The 16,926-nt window shown below is 45.0% G+C and overlaps 1 protein-coding gene across 1 annotated transcript in view; it reads left to right on the top strand.

Annotated features, from left to right (window-relative positions):
- MYO10 (myosin X) overlaps positions 1 to 16,926 on the top strand; it is a 165,775-nt gene that overhangs the window by 18,036 nt on the left and 130,813 nt on the right. The window contains exon 2 of the mRNA XM_075140837.1: positions 8,893 to 8,991. Within this exon, the coding sequence (XP_074996938.1) occupies positions 8,893 to 8,991 (99 nt within the window). The remainder of the gene's footprint in view (positions 1 to 8,892; positions 8,992 to 16,926) is intronic.

Genomic DNA, 16,926 nt, shown 5'->3' with positions numbered 1-16,926 from the left:
TATTTGCAAGCAGGAGTTCCCTTTTTGCAAACAAGACTCTCCATGAGCTTTGCAGGCAGTGAATGAGAAACATCTTTCAAGTTCAGTCTCAAACTAAACCTTGTTTCAGAGTGGTCGGTCTCTCGCATGCCGTGTGGCTGGTGCTCGTGAGTCGGCTCCCCTGGCCTTTGCTTTGCCTTCTGCTCGGGCAGGAGAGCAAGAGGAAGGTGGAAGAAAACACTAGTGTGTTTTACAATGCCTGTGAAAAATGGTTTTGAGACCGTTAGCGACCTGTGGCAGATGACAAATTTGGAGGTTTTAAGGGCAAAGTTTCTTAAGAAGATCAAAGTTGTGTGGATATTTCTACCTCATTTGCCTCATTGGTCTTTGAGACACCAGTCCTGAGAGGGTAGCTGAAGGAGGGAATGAGAAGAGAGTGCTAGCGTGACTTCATACATGTGGATTTAGAAATCCTTCTCCACCTTGATGTGAGTTTATAAGCTTGTCACGTAGCATAAGCAAAAAGTTGCCAAGCTGGTAGCTTTTGCATTGGGGACTGCCAAGTACAACCAGGCATGGTGGATGAGCTACAGGCATTTTGGCAGGCTGTCCTCTTGTCTCCAAGTCAGTGATATAGCTGCACGGCAGTGTAACAACTTTACTAGACGATATGGAAAAGATTATTTTAGCAGAAGCTAGCGGTGATTTAAATTGGCTTGTTTGGGCAGTCGTGCTGGGATAACTACTCTTGTTAAATTGCCGTAGGCTTTGGTGAACAGCTAGAGGAGAGACTCTCTTCTCCTGCTGCTTTTATGTGCACTGTCTTTCCTTGGTTTTGTCTTTCTTAAAATACCTGCTGAGGTTAAAAAATATCAACTCCCACGGATGAAGATTTGGGGTGTGTGCATGTATACAGATCGGTTAAATTCAGTTTGTTTTAAGAAAACAAAGTTTTGGGGTTTTTTGTGGTTTTGTGTTTGGGGTTTTTTGTTTGTTTTTTTTCTGTTGGGTTTTTTTTTTTGCAGTTGTAGTCATGACTAATTAATAAAAAAATGTGTTTTAGGAAAAATACGAGTGCTTGGCAAAACTGTGCTGTCATCGAAGACAGAACTGCAACTCCTGTTGAAATCTGTGAAAGCAGAGTTAGGGCTTGTTTGGTTCTTAGGGTAAGTTTTAAGATTTTTATGAGGATATTATGTATTCCTCTTTAGGAATTCAAATAAGGGGAGAGAATTACATGCTACTTTTAAGATGACCATGAAGGTACCAGGAGGTCTGTCATTTGCCTGGCCACCGCTACCCCCCGCCCCAATATAGACGTGATGGAAAGGTGTACAGTGACCCCAAGCTCTTTTCCCCTGTGTTCCTTACATCTTCCCACTGTCATCAGTAACTGCTCCCTCTTCCTTCTCCTCAGCCACGTGCTGTCTTTTTGAATTACTTATCTTCCTTACTGAGTTTTAACAGAATACAATTTCCCCTCCCACAAGCCTAGGTGTGGGGGGGAGAGTGGTGGAGGCGGTGTCGCGTGCGGGGCGAGTCTGTGGTACCCGCTGATGGCGATGTGCAGCGGCACCTGAAACTGCAGATCTGGCAAATAGAGGAAAGTTGCCGTACACTTTTCCCGCTTCCCTGATTTCTCATTTTTGCAGTTTTAATCGCAGTCAATTGCCAAGTAGTACTTCAAGCGCTGATTTTTAATTTTGGAATAAATGAGAAATGCCATTGACTTGACTGCCCAGAAACTGTTATTGCTTTACCTAAACTTGCAAGCACGAGAAAGAGTTCTTGCCCCGTAGCAGCCTGTCAAACTTGACTGCAACTGATAATAGGCTTTCCAGATTCCTGTGTTGTCGTGTTTTTCCAGCCATGATGCCATCGTGTGGGTTGGGCAGTCTCAAAAGCGAAAAAGCTGTTTGACAAAACCTGTCGAAACGTAAAGGTAACACTTGAATCTTTCTCATGAAAGTCACAATTCAGACTAGAGCAATACTGGTAACTCTCCTGAAAAGACTTGATGGCATCTCATTGCTAGATTTGCTTTTGAGGGTATAATAAAGCTGTTGTTTCCTAGCGGTGTGGAAACCTTGTCATCCTCAGGAGCTGGCAACCATGTCTTCAGAGCTCTAGCAGAGAAGTGCAATTACTTTTTGGCTTTGGAGCAAGGTCTGTTAGCAATGTGTGTCTTCACACTCAGCAGCAGAAGGTGGGGAGGAGTGTGCTCATCCACCTGCATATATAGAGGGTAATCTCTGTGTGCTGTTTGTGTTGGGAATAACTAGAAGATAAAATCTTTTGGTTTGGTTTGGTTTTTTTTAATTAAAAAAAAAAAAAAAGGCCATATTATATGATGCAGTGGTCTTGTAAGAAGTACTGGTGCTTTCAGAGGGCTGGGGAAGGTACAAATGTATTCCGGTTCCCACTCAAGTCAGTAATAGTAATAATATATGTTTTAATTCAGCTTCTTGTTTAAAGTGGTATGGCATCGTCGGTGCTGCGCTATCTCCAGTGACTGAAACAGAAGGAGATGGAGCCTGTTCAAGGTTAATCAGCAGCTGCTGCGCAGACCTCAGGAGCAGGAGAGCTGGTGCTTTGATCTGGCGTGGGGGATGGACAGACAACAGAAACATCTCATTTTCAAGGAGATTTTGTTCTGCAGGAAACTAACCCCCCTGAACTGACCTTATATCCCATGGAAACATCTTCATGGCTTTGTTCTGCTTTAAAACAGTAGAGCAAAGCAGTATTGTTCAGGAGGCAGAACTAAATTTGTTGAGAGAAAGGTGTTAGCAGTTTATTCCTGTGCTCTCTGAGGAAATTGTGATTAGTGCTGTGAGTGTTTTGAAAATGAATTTTACCCTATTCAGCTGGATCAAGTATGTGCCTAGATTTAAGTGCGTAGTCAGTTCATGAAGTTGAGTTTAAGGCACTGGAATTTAGATGACATGCTCAAATACCTTCCAAAGCTGTGCTTTCTCTCACTATCTACAGAGACTTAGGGTTCTCCGTAACTCTGTCCATCCTTTCCCGCCGCACCATCCCTGGACGAAAACTGCCGGTTTCCGACTATTGGCAGAGGGGAGGCAGGCTGGCTGGAGAGAAGCGGAGCTGTTGGTGACCCTGTCTTGGAGTGATTTCTGCAGTATTCGTTTATTTCTCTGTTGTATGTTGTGTCGCAGTAGGGTGCACAGACTTTTGTAGTAGATCTCATATGCAGCCACGTCTGGCTGTTGTGGAAGACTTTTGTCCATGAGCGCAGGACAGCTGCACCGGGGAAGCCAGGCACTGCAAAGGAGGGGAGCTACACCAATGCTCTGAATTGCGGAGTAATACGTCAGACAGATGGCCGTTGCTACTACTTTGTTTCTCTGGACTTAGGTATGGAAGAACAGGTCTGGTCTTCTGCTTAAGAGGCTGAACACTTCATTTTTGGATTGAAGTCGGTGAGGGATATCCAGCTTCCAGTGAATTTCATGAGTTTGTCAACTGAGCAGGCACGCACTTGGCCTGTTACGGTTTTTGGGTACCTAAACTGAAGTGTTTTCAGGGTGAGTTTTCAGAAGCAAAACTGTTCCTTAATATGAAATTAGCAAAGTTGTATTTTTACTGGATAGCTTCTTTCTTGCTGTGGCCCTCCTTGTTTGTCATCAGTGTGTGAATTAGTAAAGAGGAGGAATGAAGATAAATGTGGTTTTGGTTATCTTTTGCATTAAAAAGCTATGTCCAGCTTGACCTAGTTAATAACATCTCTTCCTGTCTCAAACTTTGTATTTGGAGCCAAGCTACTGAGGTGCATAGACAAAAGGTTCTCTAAATACATATTGAATATTGTTCCTTTTGCTTTGCCAAGCCCTAATAGCGAAATGCTTTTTGAATGCAGACGCAGCATACCTGCGTTCACTGCCCTTAATTTAAAGCAGTTTTAACTGCTTTGAATCAACTGCATTGATGAGTCGACTGGATTTTACATTATAACATGTGAATGGGTAGCATTTTCACTTGGATGAGGACACGGTTATTATACAATAAGTGCTTTTTCATGTGTAGAGATATATACTATATATATATAAATGTAATCAATGTACAGACAGTTACCTTATTCAGCATACAAAATCTAGCTTGTTAATTACAGTTTTGCAATGAATACTCCACCATTTTGCTTACTTGAGATACAGTTCTTAGTTAATTTTGTGATTTCCAGTGAATATGTCCAATAGAAGGTAAAAGAGAATGGATTTTTATCATCTCCAAGAACAGAATACAGAGGAAGGTAAGAGGCAGAGTTTGCATTTTCAGCAGCAAAATCTGCAGGGTAGGAGGACTAGAGACTTCACCAGGTGGTCTTACAGCTGTGAGATTTTCAAACCTATTTCCTTTCCCTTTTGCAGTCGGGAGAAATTTATTTGCTATGGAAATGGTGGCATATGGCCCTTCTTCTGCAATACTGCCAAGTGTTTTTACAACCTCACTTCACGGAAATAAAAACCATTGGGTTTTAGTAAGTGCTCCGTGGCTTTGTTTGCCGCCTTACCACAGAAGAGCGGCATGTCAGGGAGCTCTGGAGTAACCCAAGTTACCAGGCTTCTCCCCCAAAACAGATTCAGATCGATACAACGTGCTGCCGTGTGCGTTGAGTGGAGTCCTTCCTCAGACAGGTCCTGCATGACAAGTCTCGTCCATAAGTTAACTACTAATGAAGATTTTGTTCTCAGAACTGCCACTTGCGCATAGCTAATGCATGGCAGGGGGACTGCAGCCCCCTTGCAGAGCTAGCTGGGCACGGGAGGTGGCTCGAACTTGCATAGCTTGTGAGGTATCTTTTGCGAAGACTTTTTTTGTTTTTTCCCTCCCCCAGATGGGAAGGCCTTGCAGTGCACCCAGCCCATGGACAGATACCGTATTGTTGAGCTACCTTGCCAGGGAACACGTTGTATTTGCATTTCAGATGCCTCGGGCTTTGTGAACTGCATTGTTCCAGCCTCCCCTGAATAGCAGCTATTGACCTCTAACAATGTACATTTGTTTAAATCAAACGCTTTTGTACTTGCTTTAAAAAACTTATTTTAGGACTAGCCCAACCAAGTGAACGCATCTGTGCAGGCCCCTTTTTTTCCCCTTCGTAGCCAGAAAAAAATTTCAGGATTAAATATTTAATTTCAAGATGGAAAACATTCTCCTCCTTGTGAGAGGCTATTTTGAATGCTGAGGTTTTGGCAAATTTTGTCGCGGCTTAATGTTTATAAGCTTTTCATTGCCCTTGACAGCATAAACTTCATGTTACTCAAGCTCGGAGATTTTGGCAAATAACAACCCAGCGGAACAACGGAGGTTTGGTTGTCCTGAAGCACTTGAAGAACTTGACTGCATTTTGACAAGTAGTTTTTCTGCTGGTTTTGTGTGCGTTTAGATGGATTGAATTCATCTAGGAGGAGGAGGTGGAGACTGACCAGTACAGACACTTACTGCCCAGCAGCAGGCTGGTGAAAGCATTTCCCTGGATGGTGGGAAGTCTGGGGCCAAACTCCCTTTGCTGCTTGGTGACTGTAGCACATACCTTCACCTCTCCAGCCATCAGGTCTCCAGAGCTTGGTGGCGTCAGCAGCCACCTTCATTAAACCAGTTACAATTTGTGAACAAAACTATGGCTATTTACTGGGTGGGGAGAAGCTTTGCTATGCCTTGTTCCTGGGGGTTATTAGGTCGAGGCAGAAAAGCCCAGTGAAGTAAAAATTTGCTATGAGCTGGACAAGCTTGTAGTCCTTCCGTTTTATGCCAGAATGATTCCACTAATAACAAAAAAATATTCAAACATGAAACAGCCGATTGTCAGACTGAATGAGGTGGTTCCATGGGCTGACAATTCTTTCTTCTGATGTCCTACATTAACTCAGGAGCATTGCATCTCTTGAGGTTTCTGTTGGTATTTCTGTTGCATGCATTAGGAGGAGCGTTGCCAGCAGGTCGAGGGAGGTGATCCTCCTCCTCTGTTCAGCACTGGTGAGGCCATACCTGGAGTGCTGTGTCCAGTTCTGGGCTCCCCAGTACAGGAGGGACATGGACATACTGGATAGGGTATGGATAGGACCACGAAGATGATGAAGGGACTGGAGCATCTCTCCTATGAGGAAAAGCTGAGAGAGCTGGCACTGTTCAGCTTGGAGGAGGCTCAGGGGGGATCTCATCAATGTATATAAATACCTGGAGGGAAGGTGCAGAGGAGAAAGCCAGGCTCTTCTCAGTGGTGCCCAGTGACAGCTGGAGACAGTGGGCACAAACTGAAACACAGGAGGTTTCCACTGAACATCAGGAAACGTTTTTTTACTGTGAGGGTACCGAGTACTGGAACAGGCTGCCCAGAGAGGTTGTGGAGTCTCTCATCCTTGGGGATACTCAGCAGCCATCTGGACATGATCCTGGACAACCAACTCTAGGTGACCCTGCTTGAGCAGGAGGGTTGGACTAGATGACCTCCAGAGGTCCCTGCCAACCTCAGCCTTCTGTGATGCACAGGTGAAGTGAGGTGGCTGCGGACATACAGGAATCCGAGGCAAAAGACTCCACTCACCTTGCTCTGAGTGTATTGCATGATATTGCGTGGGTACGTCATCTCTCTTACGCAGCGCCGTGCACTTGTGCCTTAAGGGCTTTAGACCCACGCCGCAGTGGACCATGTGGGGCGGGCGGCAGCTGCGGCCATGCACTGCATTGCACGCCCCGCCGGGGCTGACGGGCAGCCGCTGGCCGCAAGCCTTCCCTCTCGGGCGCTCCTGGGGACGGTGGGCTGACGGCAGCAACTGCGTTAAGGTGAAAGAGCCCTTTGTCTCCCGCCCCGGCGGTTGCGGTAGATATTCCTTAACACCGAGGATGTCGCCTTCAAAGTTGTCATCGCTGCTGCGCCGGTACTTAAGGGACACAGGGTATTTCTGTTTGCTGGTTCTGCTGGGGAGGTACCAGAGGAAGTCCAAGAGCAATGCCTTCACGTCAGCCTTCCTCCCTCTGGAAAGCGCGAGGTGTTTGTGCCCTCGGACCTGCTGGTGTGAGGGTGTTCGTGCTGCTCAAGAAGATTAAAAACAGAGCGGTGCCCTGGGTTTTCTGATGGCCAAAGTCCGATGCAGACCCAGGGGAGCGGGTGGAAGTCTTCCCACTGCTATCACTGGCTTTTGAGTTAAATGTTCGAGTCCTCTCTATTGCTTTTGCCTCTTCTGGGGAGCCCTCTCCCCGCTGTTTCCCAGTCCCCTGCTTCCCACCTCGGGTGCTAGCGCCCTCCTTTCCGCTCCCCTCTGCCCTCACCCTGCGCTTTTGAGTCGGCATACCCTGTGTTTGAAGTGCCTCGGACCTGCTGTAAACCTGGAAACCATCTGGCTCGAGGTTTCGGAGGTAAAAGGGCAAACAGCTCTGCAGGCATTCTCAGCATTTAAAATGGAAAGCAGTTTGTCAAAAGATGGAGGGGGAAAAAATAATGAGAGATGCTCTTACATGGTCCCGTGTGTGCAGCTGAGCTCTCGCGTTCAGAGAAACCAAGCAGCAAGAGTTTTTACATTCTCTGTGAGCATTATTTTGTGTCTAAGTGCTGCTGTTCTCCCATCATAGAAACAAGAATAATGTTTATTCAACATTATCTAAAGCATATGCAACTCGTAACGTGGCTGAAGTCCGTGGTAGACGCACGGGCCACTCGCCTTAAATACCTAACAGAAATAAAAATCTGTATTTGTTGTGATTGTTAATCAGGACCCCGCATCCCATCAGCTTTAACAAGGCTGTAAGTCTAGTTTCTGTGTGTAGAAATTCAGGCAAGGACAACCTTTGGATGCTAGCATGCTAAATTAATTACTTGAATTGTTTTTTTTTTCAGTATACCCAAAGTCACAACCTTGTGATTATCAGGGTACATCCCAGCTTTTTTCTACCACCCCTTTTACTGTTTCTTTAGGAGAAAATTCGACTGTTCTGGTGAAAAAAATCTCTGTTCTCTAAATACCACTAAAATATTGTCTTTCTGATACGGAGCCTGCTGTCCCTTTGTAGAGAATGGGAGTGTGGTTTGGGTTGGAGATCAGACCGTGGGGTGCTGCTGCTCAATGTTTTCATGCGAGCTGAAGCCTTCTCCTATGCTGGAGCAACCTGAGTGGGTATCGTTATTGGGATGGCTTTTGCTGCAGCTGCAGCATCGGCTGGGGTTCCTCCTCCCACATCCTCCTCCCATGTTCTCAGTGCTGGATATTTCTGTTTTCTTGATGCTGGATCTACCAGCCAGGTGAAAATTAAAATAGTCTGCGCCTACCCTGTCTTATTAGACTGACTTAGGTGTTTCACTGATAGTGTCCCCATTGCCTCCTCACCTCTAAAAAGCAAATGTTATTTCTTTGTAACCTTGCTTGCTAGTAGGTGGTGTTTGTTTTTTTTTTTTAAATCTCTACATTGTTGTGCAGCCAGAAGAGGAGGACCGTATAAAGAGCAAAGTGGTTTAGAAAAAAGGTGAAAGATGATAGGGGGGGAAGTGCTGTGAGTGCCTAACAGAGGTTGAAAATAAACAGGTCGGGAGCCAGCCAGCTTTGAGGAGGATCTTTTAAACTGTGCGTAAATTCAAACACTGCTTTGTAATTTTACATGTTCTAACATGAGGCACATGACTCAGAGAATTGGCTCCAGCTGCTCTTGCCAGCATTTAGGAACTTCTATTAAAAAAAAATAAGCACTTCAGTGTAGTTCTCCTGTGTTTACTGTTCCGGCAGAAACCAACAAATACTTGGTGAGAGATTATTTTATTTTATTTCTTTCACTTGCTTATTTGGATTTTGCACTCGCTTTCTCTCCTTTTACTCGATAAGTATTTCCAGAGAAAAATACTGAGTGAAATTCCTTTTTCAGTTTTCAGTTATGCCATCTATAACTCTGTTTTGTTTATTTTAGGGGTCTCGGGTCTGGCTGCGAGAAAATAATCAGCATTATCCCAGTACTGTTCATTCCTGTGCGGAAGGAGTCGTCGTATTCAGGACAGACTATGGTCAGGTATGGGCATCGCTCCTCTATGTTTTCTCCTTTTTGCCACTCTCTGGAAAGGAAGCTGTTCTCCTTCTGGGGAGGGCATAGGGGAAACTAAAAGCCTAAGGTTTGTGAATAAAATGTTCATTTTGTATGACCTGAATGCGCAACTTTGGTTTTAATAGCTCTTTCCATTGCCTGTCTGGTCAGTTGCTATGATCATGCCTGACAAAGCTGAAGCAATGCTGCCAGGGGAGAGAGCCTTGTTCCAGGTAGGTCGGTGGTTATGTAGTTTGCTGGAGGTAGGTGGCCTCTCCCTGGCTGTATTCCCTTAGGATAACAGAAGGGGGGGGTGGCACTGCGGCATCAGGGCAGTGGAGTGTCGCTGATTCAGTGGGAGGCGCGCACCTCCCAGAGCAAAACCGGGGCAGCTCCACCAGCTCCTGTCGCCAGAGAATGGTGAAGCAAGGGGACTGTTAGTCCCCTCTTGTTGCTTTTTGATTTGGGTTTTTTTGGTGTGGTTTGGTTTGGTTTTTTGGGGTTTTTTTTGTTGTTGTTGTTGGTTTTGTTTTTTTTTTAATATTAACTGCTTCCTGGCCGTCAAGCGCTCCTGCCTGCAGGGTTGGAGATGGGTCCCAGCGTCTCCTCGGGTTACCTAGGCCGTCTCACAGGCAGTGCATGCCTGCATGTCTGGCTGCCAGCTGGTGAAGGAAGCTGGGGTGGAGCCTGTTCCCTCCTCTTCCCTCCCCCACCCCGAGTTTTCCTTTTTAACCCCCAGAAGAAGGCAGAACTAGCCTTGCCTGTTGCTGACAGCTTGGAAGTGCTCTGCTTTCTCACACACTTACTTTTTTATTTATCTGTTTATTCTACTATCCATTAGGCCATGGTTTGTCCAGGCCTAGCTTCCTGCAGTTTCCCTGAAGAAATTTCAGTTTTCGGTTAAGTCGGGTATAAACAGACACTGAGACAGTCATCAACCTCCAGAGGACGCTCCCTTAGACTTTTGAAGGGTGTTTATTCCCTCAGCTAGGCTTCCTTTTCTTAGTTATTTGCACCAGATGAAGGTGACTTCAGGTAGTGAAGGCTGAGGAAAGCATGGTAGACTGGAAAACATGCTGCCAGTTCTAAGTGAAGGCTGAGGAAAGCATGGTAGACTGGAAAACATGCTGCCAGTTCTTGCTGCCTTCACTTAACGTCTTTCTGGGTAGGCATAGTGGAAAAGCATGTCTTTCAGAGCCACGGAACCGCTACTTTCCTTGCAAGCCTTTCTCCAGGCAGGAAAGGAACTAGATAGAGTTGCAGAGTGGTTTTTGATGGGCAAGATATAACCTACTCGAGGTTAAATTGCTGCTGTCCTGGCAGTGAGGGATGAAAATGGGGGTGAAACAACCAGGGTCCAAGGCAGAGAAAACAGTGTCTTCCTTCTCTTCAGAGTCCTTGGGCGTGTGGCAAAGGAAACAGGGTGACAGAGAGGAGGTCACATCCAAGCACCTGTGTCTGGTCATGTCTCTGGTGGCAAAACTTAGTCGTGCTGTACATCTCCAGAGAGGCAGAGAGATGGGTGAAAGTCACCGCTGTCCTCAGCATCTGAAGGAGTAGTCAGGGAGCCCAACTCCCTGACAGCTGCCTGTGTTCCCATGCCCATCCACTGCTTTCCTAAGGTCAGTGGTTGGTTCTCAGGCCAATGCCTGCATCCTCCTGGAAGCTATGCTAAGGCACATGGAGGACAGGGAGGTGATTTGAGACAACCAGCGAAGCTTCACCAAGGGCAAGTCCTGCCTGACCAACCTAGTGGCCTTCTATGATGGAGGGACTACATCAGTGGACAAGGGAAGAGCTACATCTGTCTGTACTTCTGTAAGGCCTTTACACAGTCCCCCACAACATCCTTCTGTCTAAACTGGAGAGGCATGGATTTGATGGGTGAGGAATTGGTTGGATGGTTGCATCCAGCGGGTAGTGGTCAACAGCTCAATGTCCAGATGGAGATCAGTGATGAGTAGTGTCCCTCAGGGTCCATATTGGGACCGATACTGTTTAGTATCTTCATCAATGACATAGTTGGGATCGAGTGCACCCTCAGCAAGTTTGCAGACAACACCAAGCTGAGTGGTGCAGTCGACACACCTGAGGGATGGGATGCCATCCAGAGGGACCTGGACAAGCTCGAGAAGTGGGCCCGTGTGAACCTCATGAGGTTCAACAAGGCCAAGTGCAGGGTCCTGCACCTGGGTCGGGGCAACACCTGGTATCAATAGAGGCTGGGGGAGGAAGGGATTGAGAGCAGTCCTGCCGAGAAGGACCTGGGGGTACCGGTGGATGAAAAGCTGGACATGAGCCGACAATGTGCACTCGCAGCCCAGAAGGCCAACCGTATCCTGGGATGCATCAAAAGAAGCATGGCCAGCAGGTCGAGGGAGGTGCTTCTGCCCCTCTACTCTGCTCTGGTGAGACCCCACCTGGAGCACTGCGTCCAGCTCTGGAGCCCTCAGCAGAGGAAAGGCATGGACCTGTTGGAGCGGGTCCAGAGGGCCACAAAAATGATCAGAGTGATGGAACACCTTCCCTATGAGGACAGGCTGAGAGAGTTGGGGTTGTTCAGCTTGGAGTAGAGAAGGCTTCGGGCAGACCTTGTTGCAGCCTTTCAGTACTTAAAGGGGGCTTATAAGAAAGATGGTGGCAAACTTTTTAGCAGGGCCTGTTGTGACAGGACAAGGGGGAATGGTTTTAAATTGAAAGAGGGTAGAGTTAGACTAGATCTAAGGAAGAAATTTTTTCCAATGTGGGTGACGAAACACTGGAACAGGTTGCCCAGAGAGGTGGTTGATGCCCCATCCCTGGAAACATTCAAGGTCAGGTTGGACGGGGCTCTGAGCAACCTGATCTAGTTGCAGATGTCCCTGCTTTATTGCAGGATGCTTGGACTAGATGACCTTTAAAGGTCCCTTCCGACCCAAACCATTCTATGATTCTATGATCCTTTGCACCTGATAATCCAAGATATATTGGATTGGTGACCGGACACATATGGTATGGGGGGATACATCCACAAAACTAGACTGGGAGCAGCTACCACTAGGTGCAAAGCCTCCTCACAGAGAAACAAGGCGGCCACCTATGTGCTGATGTGTTTTCTGTAGGTTGCATGTTAAATTGTGCATTTAGTGTTGCTCAGATTTGGGAGGTTTTGTATTTTGACCCATCCTACTGAAATTTGAGGTCCAGGGAAGTGGAGAGGCTGAGACTGTCTCCTCTGTTGGCTCTTTGAAGCTGAAAAAAGAAGGATCCATCACATTAAAGCATCACTGTTACATTTGGGTTGCAGAGTAGGAAGACTACCATGTGTGTTGTTACACTAACATGCTCCAAGCAATGTCCAGCATTGGGCCTTTCATTTAAGCATAAGCCCTCTCCAGCTCCTTGTAGGAGTGACCCACATGCTTATAGGACGGTCTACCTGTAATCTTCACAGGATTTTGTAATTGGACATGTAACTGTGAAAGAACTTGACTTTTAGAAGTGTTTTGAACTGCAAACCCCTTATACTTACGGGAACCGCAGATTGTAAAATGTAAAACCGCAGTTGTAAAATGGACAGCTTGCTTTGGTGCCCTAGGAAAGGATGGCAGAGCTAATGTTGGCATCTGCAAGCGGAAAAGCTGCTTGCTAATGGTCTTGCGTGCGTGTGTTACGTGTGGCGTTACTGCCTTTTCGTGGTGTACATAATGCAAGCTGAAACTTCAGGTAATATGGAAAAAGCCTCGAGTCATTACCGTGATATCATCTGACTGATTACATTTCCTTAGAAAACCGTGGTGCTATAAACATCACTTGGAAAAAAACCTTTGCTTTGGCCTGCTTGTGTCAAAAGCAGGTGGTTTGAAATGGGAAGTCGTAGGGAGCAGCCTTCAGACCCGTCACGTGGCATTTGTCTCCTCGGCGGGTCTCAGCTGGCTGCTGCCCAGCCGAAGGCATGCTAGCGATTCACTGCATTTGATAACTTTAATCCTTTTTGAGTCTTATGTTTTCAGGAGTGTACTTCGCGTGTAAAAGGACAGTGCCAGCTCACATCGGGCAATTAATATTTTTCCTCCCGCTGCTTTTCATGATGCGCTTTTAGACCATCCTGCCCTTGCTGTTTGGTTACCTACAGGGTGCAGAAGGTTGCAAGCGGGCGAAATGAAACTGAGATAATGCCCAACGATTACCTCTGATGGCTTGGTGATCCCCGCAATGCTGTGTATCACTTTGAAGAACAAGGCAGGGGAAGCAAGGGGTGAGGTTGCAGAAATATGGGGTGATGATGATTTTTGAAGTGTGGCCAGCGTATTGTTTCCCAGACCCTTTTGACAGCTGCAGCTCGTGTTCAAGTCTAATGACAAACTGATGAAAGTGTTGGGACCTTATCAAAGCACAGCATTGTTATTCATCTTTTCTGATTCAGTAGCTTCTGCTAGACTTTGCACTTCTTGCCTTTCCACTGAGCATTTTGCATGACTTCTCAAGATGTGATTGACGGGGCGATGGGACTAGGAAGGTGTGTTTGCTGGAGTTGTGCTCAGGTTTTACTTTTATGAGTTTGGACTTCAAGTCTTTGCTAATGTCAGTTTGCAGAATAATGGAAAAATCATAGCATGGTACATTACTACTTAGTTTCTTCTTTCTGTTCTGAGTGGTGGAAATAAAATAAAAACCCATGGCGGCATATGGTTATATGCTGAAGGGGTGTTGGTTGTAGGGAATCCTACCCAATGCCAATACTCTTGCAAGAATATGCCATAACCTTTCAATGTTTTAACAAGTTGCGTATCAGTATTGAATCCCTTCTTCATAATCACATGGTGATGTAATTGCTCCTTGAGTATTCTTGTGTTGCCTGAATGTTTCAATTAAGCAGTCCATTTGTTAATTATTGTTAAAGGTGATTGTGGTACTGCTTTCTGCTGTTGTCACCCTCTGTGTGAGGTGGTTGTAAAGTAGCTGATTTGATAGGCTGAGTGGAATATCTGATACATATGATATGGTACACTAAAAAAGGGAATTCCAGGTTGTGGGTTTGGGTTTCTCTGAACAAACAGCTACAAAACAGTCTCAACTCTTTATGGGGAAAAAAAGAAAAATGTGGCACTGTACGAGGGTAGATGAAAGCTTCATTAAATACAGGGAGGGGAAGAGTACATCAGGGGCATGTTTCACCACCCCAGCCCACGATAAAGGAGTGGGAGATGAAAGCTATAACATCCCTCTCAGCACACGTTCATGGCGTTGGGCTGCCGCTGGCTCTGGAGTGCCTCTCAAAAGCCTTCTGCAGGCTGGTCTTCAAAACGAGGGGTCTGCAATGACTCTAGAAGCAGCGATGAGCAGACAATTAATATTGTAAATGTTTTTCTCTTTATAAGCACCTCCCAGATGCTTTCCAGAAGAGAAGATGCTGTACTCATTTGCTATTTGGTGGGTTGGTTTGTTTTCTGTTCCGTTAACGTGTATAGAGGTGGTGAAGAACTCTGTGCCTAATGTTTTGGAAACACCATGTCTGTGAATATATAAAGTATGTCAGTGCACTCTGTGAATACTCTGACTTAGAAAAATAAGTCCTAATCTTTCCGTGTGTGTGTGTGTGTATATACATTTAAGATGGCATTACAGTTGCTACATCTTTTTTCATGTTTGAGGTTATTTTTGCTACCTCTGTTTTTAGGGTTAAAATTATTTCTTCCTTAAGGGTTTTATTTACAGTAAAGCAGACGTTTCCTCATTGCCATATTCTATAAATCTTTAATGAAGTTGTGTGAGCTTATAAAGTACTCAAGTGAATGTTTAAATAAAATGTTAAAAGCCCTGCTGTCACTGTACGCTTTGTTTGAAATTACTTGCTCTGTACAAACTCTACTGTTTGGTAGAGCATCAGTGATTCTGTTGAGAAAAAAACCTCTTTCCAGTTTCTCTCCTTTTCTTTTCTGAGTAACGTGAACTTTACCTTATTTCAAATAAAATACTAACTTTTCCCCTTGCATGAAAGAGGACTGCATTGTGCTCTCAACTTGTACAGACACACTTAAAACTGTCCCCAGTGACAGCATAGACAGCAAATAGAAAAAGCTTGTCGGGGAGTGAAATCTTTCAGAAGAGCTGTCTTGAGTTGTGTGGCATTAATTTCAAGAACATCTTATGTCCTAACGAGGACTATCTACTTTTTCTTCCGTTTGTACATCCAAATATATATAAAAATAATGCCAAGAAATGTATAGTCAGTATTCCCCCCTGCCTTTTTTTTTAAAGTAGTCATGGTGATTTGTGTAAGTAGCACTGGGTTTAAGCTTGTGAGCGTTGGGGACTTTCAGAACAGTACCTAAGAGCACACAATTTTAATAATGCCCATTCCCTTGCAAGGGAAATTTTCTATAAATGTAAGACTCTGTGTGTGTGTGTGTTGGGGAAAACTGCTCTGAAGAAACTTATTCAGAGAGTAGAAGTTGAATCGATTGCTGCAAACTGTCCCGAGTCTGACACTGAAATTTCAGGATATTTAACTGCATACCTGCTTAGTTGACTGAGAGGAACTTTTAAATCAAATATTTTATGAATAGAAGCAGCTGAGCGATAATATCCCAAAAATGTAGACTCTTTAAAAACAGATGCCACATTTCACCAGTAAAGACTTTGTCAGTTAAACCAGCTTTCTGTGAACTTTCTTTACAAAGCAGCCCTTCACGGCATGGTGTTATGTCAGCAGAGCGCTGCTCAGTATCCTTAGCTTCAAACCAGAGGCACCTGTAAATGGTTTGGTCAGCAACAAAAGTATTTTTTCCTGTGTGTTTAACTTAATGTGGCTCTTCTGGGGCATTTCTGCATCTCAAGAATGGGAAGGCTACAGATGTTCCTTGTTAAACACAGCTCAAGTATGTTTTCCATGGAGGTTTTCACCTTTTTTTTTTTCCTTCTGGTTTGAAGGCTGGGAGATTTTCTCATCGTGACCTCATTCAGAAAGTTAGACCTGGGCTTTGTTTGAGGTTTGCTGTGGGGTTTTTTGTTTTTTTTTTTTTTTTATTTTTTTTTGCTCGGTTTGGGGGGTTCCTTTTGTCTGATTTTTGAGTTAGCAATAGGATTCTGTTGGAGTTACCATGTGGTTATACCAGGAGAGTTCATGTTTTCCTCATTTTTGTTTTTTTTTTTTTTAAAAAAAAAAATATCCCAAACCTGCAGGCAAATGATTAAGCACTTTTCATAAGGACTCTTTTCTTTGCCTTGTGTCCTTTCTCGCCCTCGTTTGGGACTCTCTTGTGCTAGCCTTCGCTACTGTGAGGAGCCCTTTTAAACAAGAGTCTTCCGTTCATATTCACGGGGCATGAATAACACCACTGAAGTTACTTGGCTTAAGTTATTGAAGTCAGTAGGGCTGTTTATCAGTAAATGCTGTGTTTGGCTGCATCGGTTCATAGGATCAGGCATCAGAGAAGTAAATCCTTCTGGACAAGGATTTTCTTAGTTAGCGTTGAAAAGCATCGTGCTCGCTTCTAGCTCGTCCATGTGAAGACTCAACAATATTTCCAAACAGTAGTTTTTTTGGACGTTTCCCTGAATTCAGTATCTATTACCCTTGAAATACACCCTTACAAGGGAGCATTTTAAAGAAGCCCTTTGTATGCTCCCTTGTATATACAGCCTCTTAAGAAAATACACAAATATCTGCAGTGGGCTTTGGTCTTGGCTGCTCTTAGTGTTAAACGAATCCATCTCTTTCTGTAAACTTTATTTGTGAAGACTTTCGTCCTTTTTAATTTAATGGTGCTTACGAAGAGTAGTGACTACCACCTCCGGCCATTGGGTAGCTCGTGTGTGTTTCGGGCAGCAGATCTCCTGCCGTTGGGGCTGAGGGCAAGTGCCAAATTCAGTGGCTTTTGGCACCAGGAAATCGCATTCCATCTGTCTAAACACAGCGAAGTTCATTTTATTCTGCAGTTA

Source organism: Calonectris borealis, chromosome 2 (assembly GCF_964195595.1).
Source record: "Calonectris borealis chromosome 2, bCalBor7.hap1.2, whole genome shotgun sequence".
Lineage (NCBI taxonomy): Eukaryota > Metazoa > Chordata > Aves > Procellariiformes > Procellariidae > Calonectris > Calonectris borealis.
Note: the sequence above shows the minus strand (reverse complement) of the source record. Positions and strands in the feature narration are given on the sequence as shown.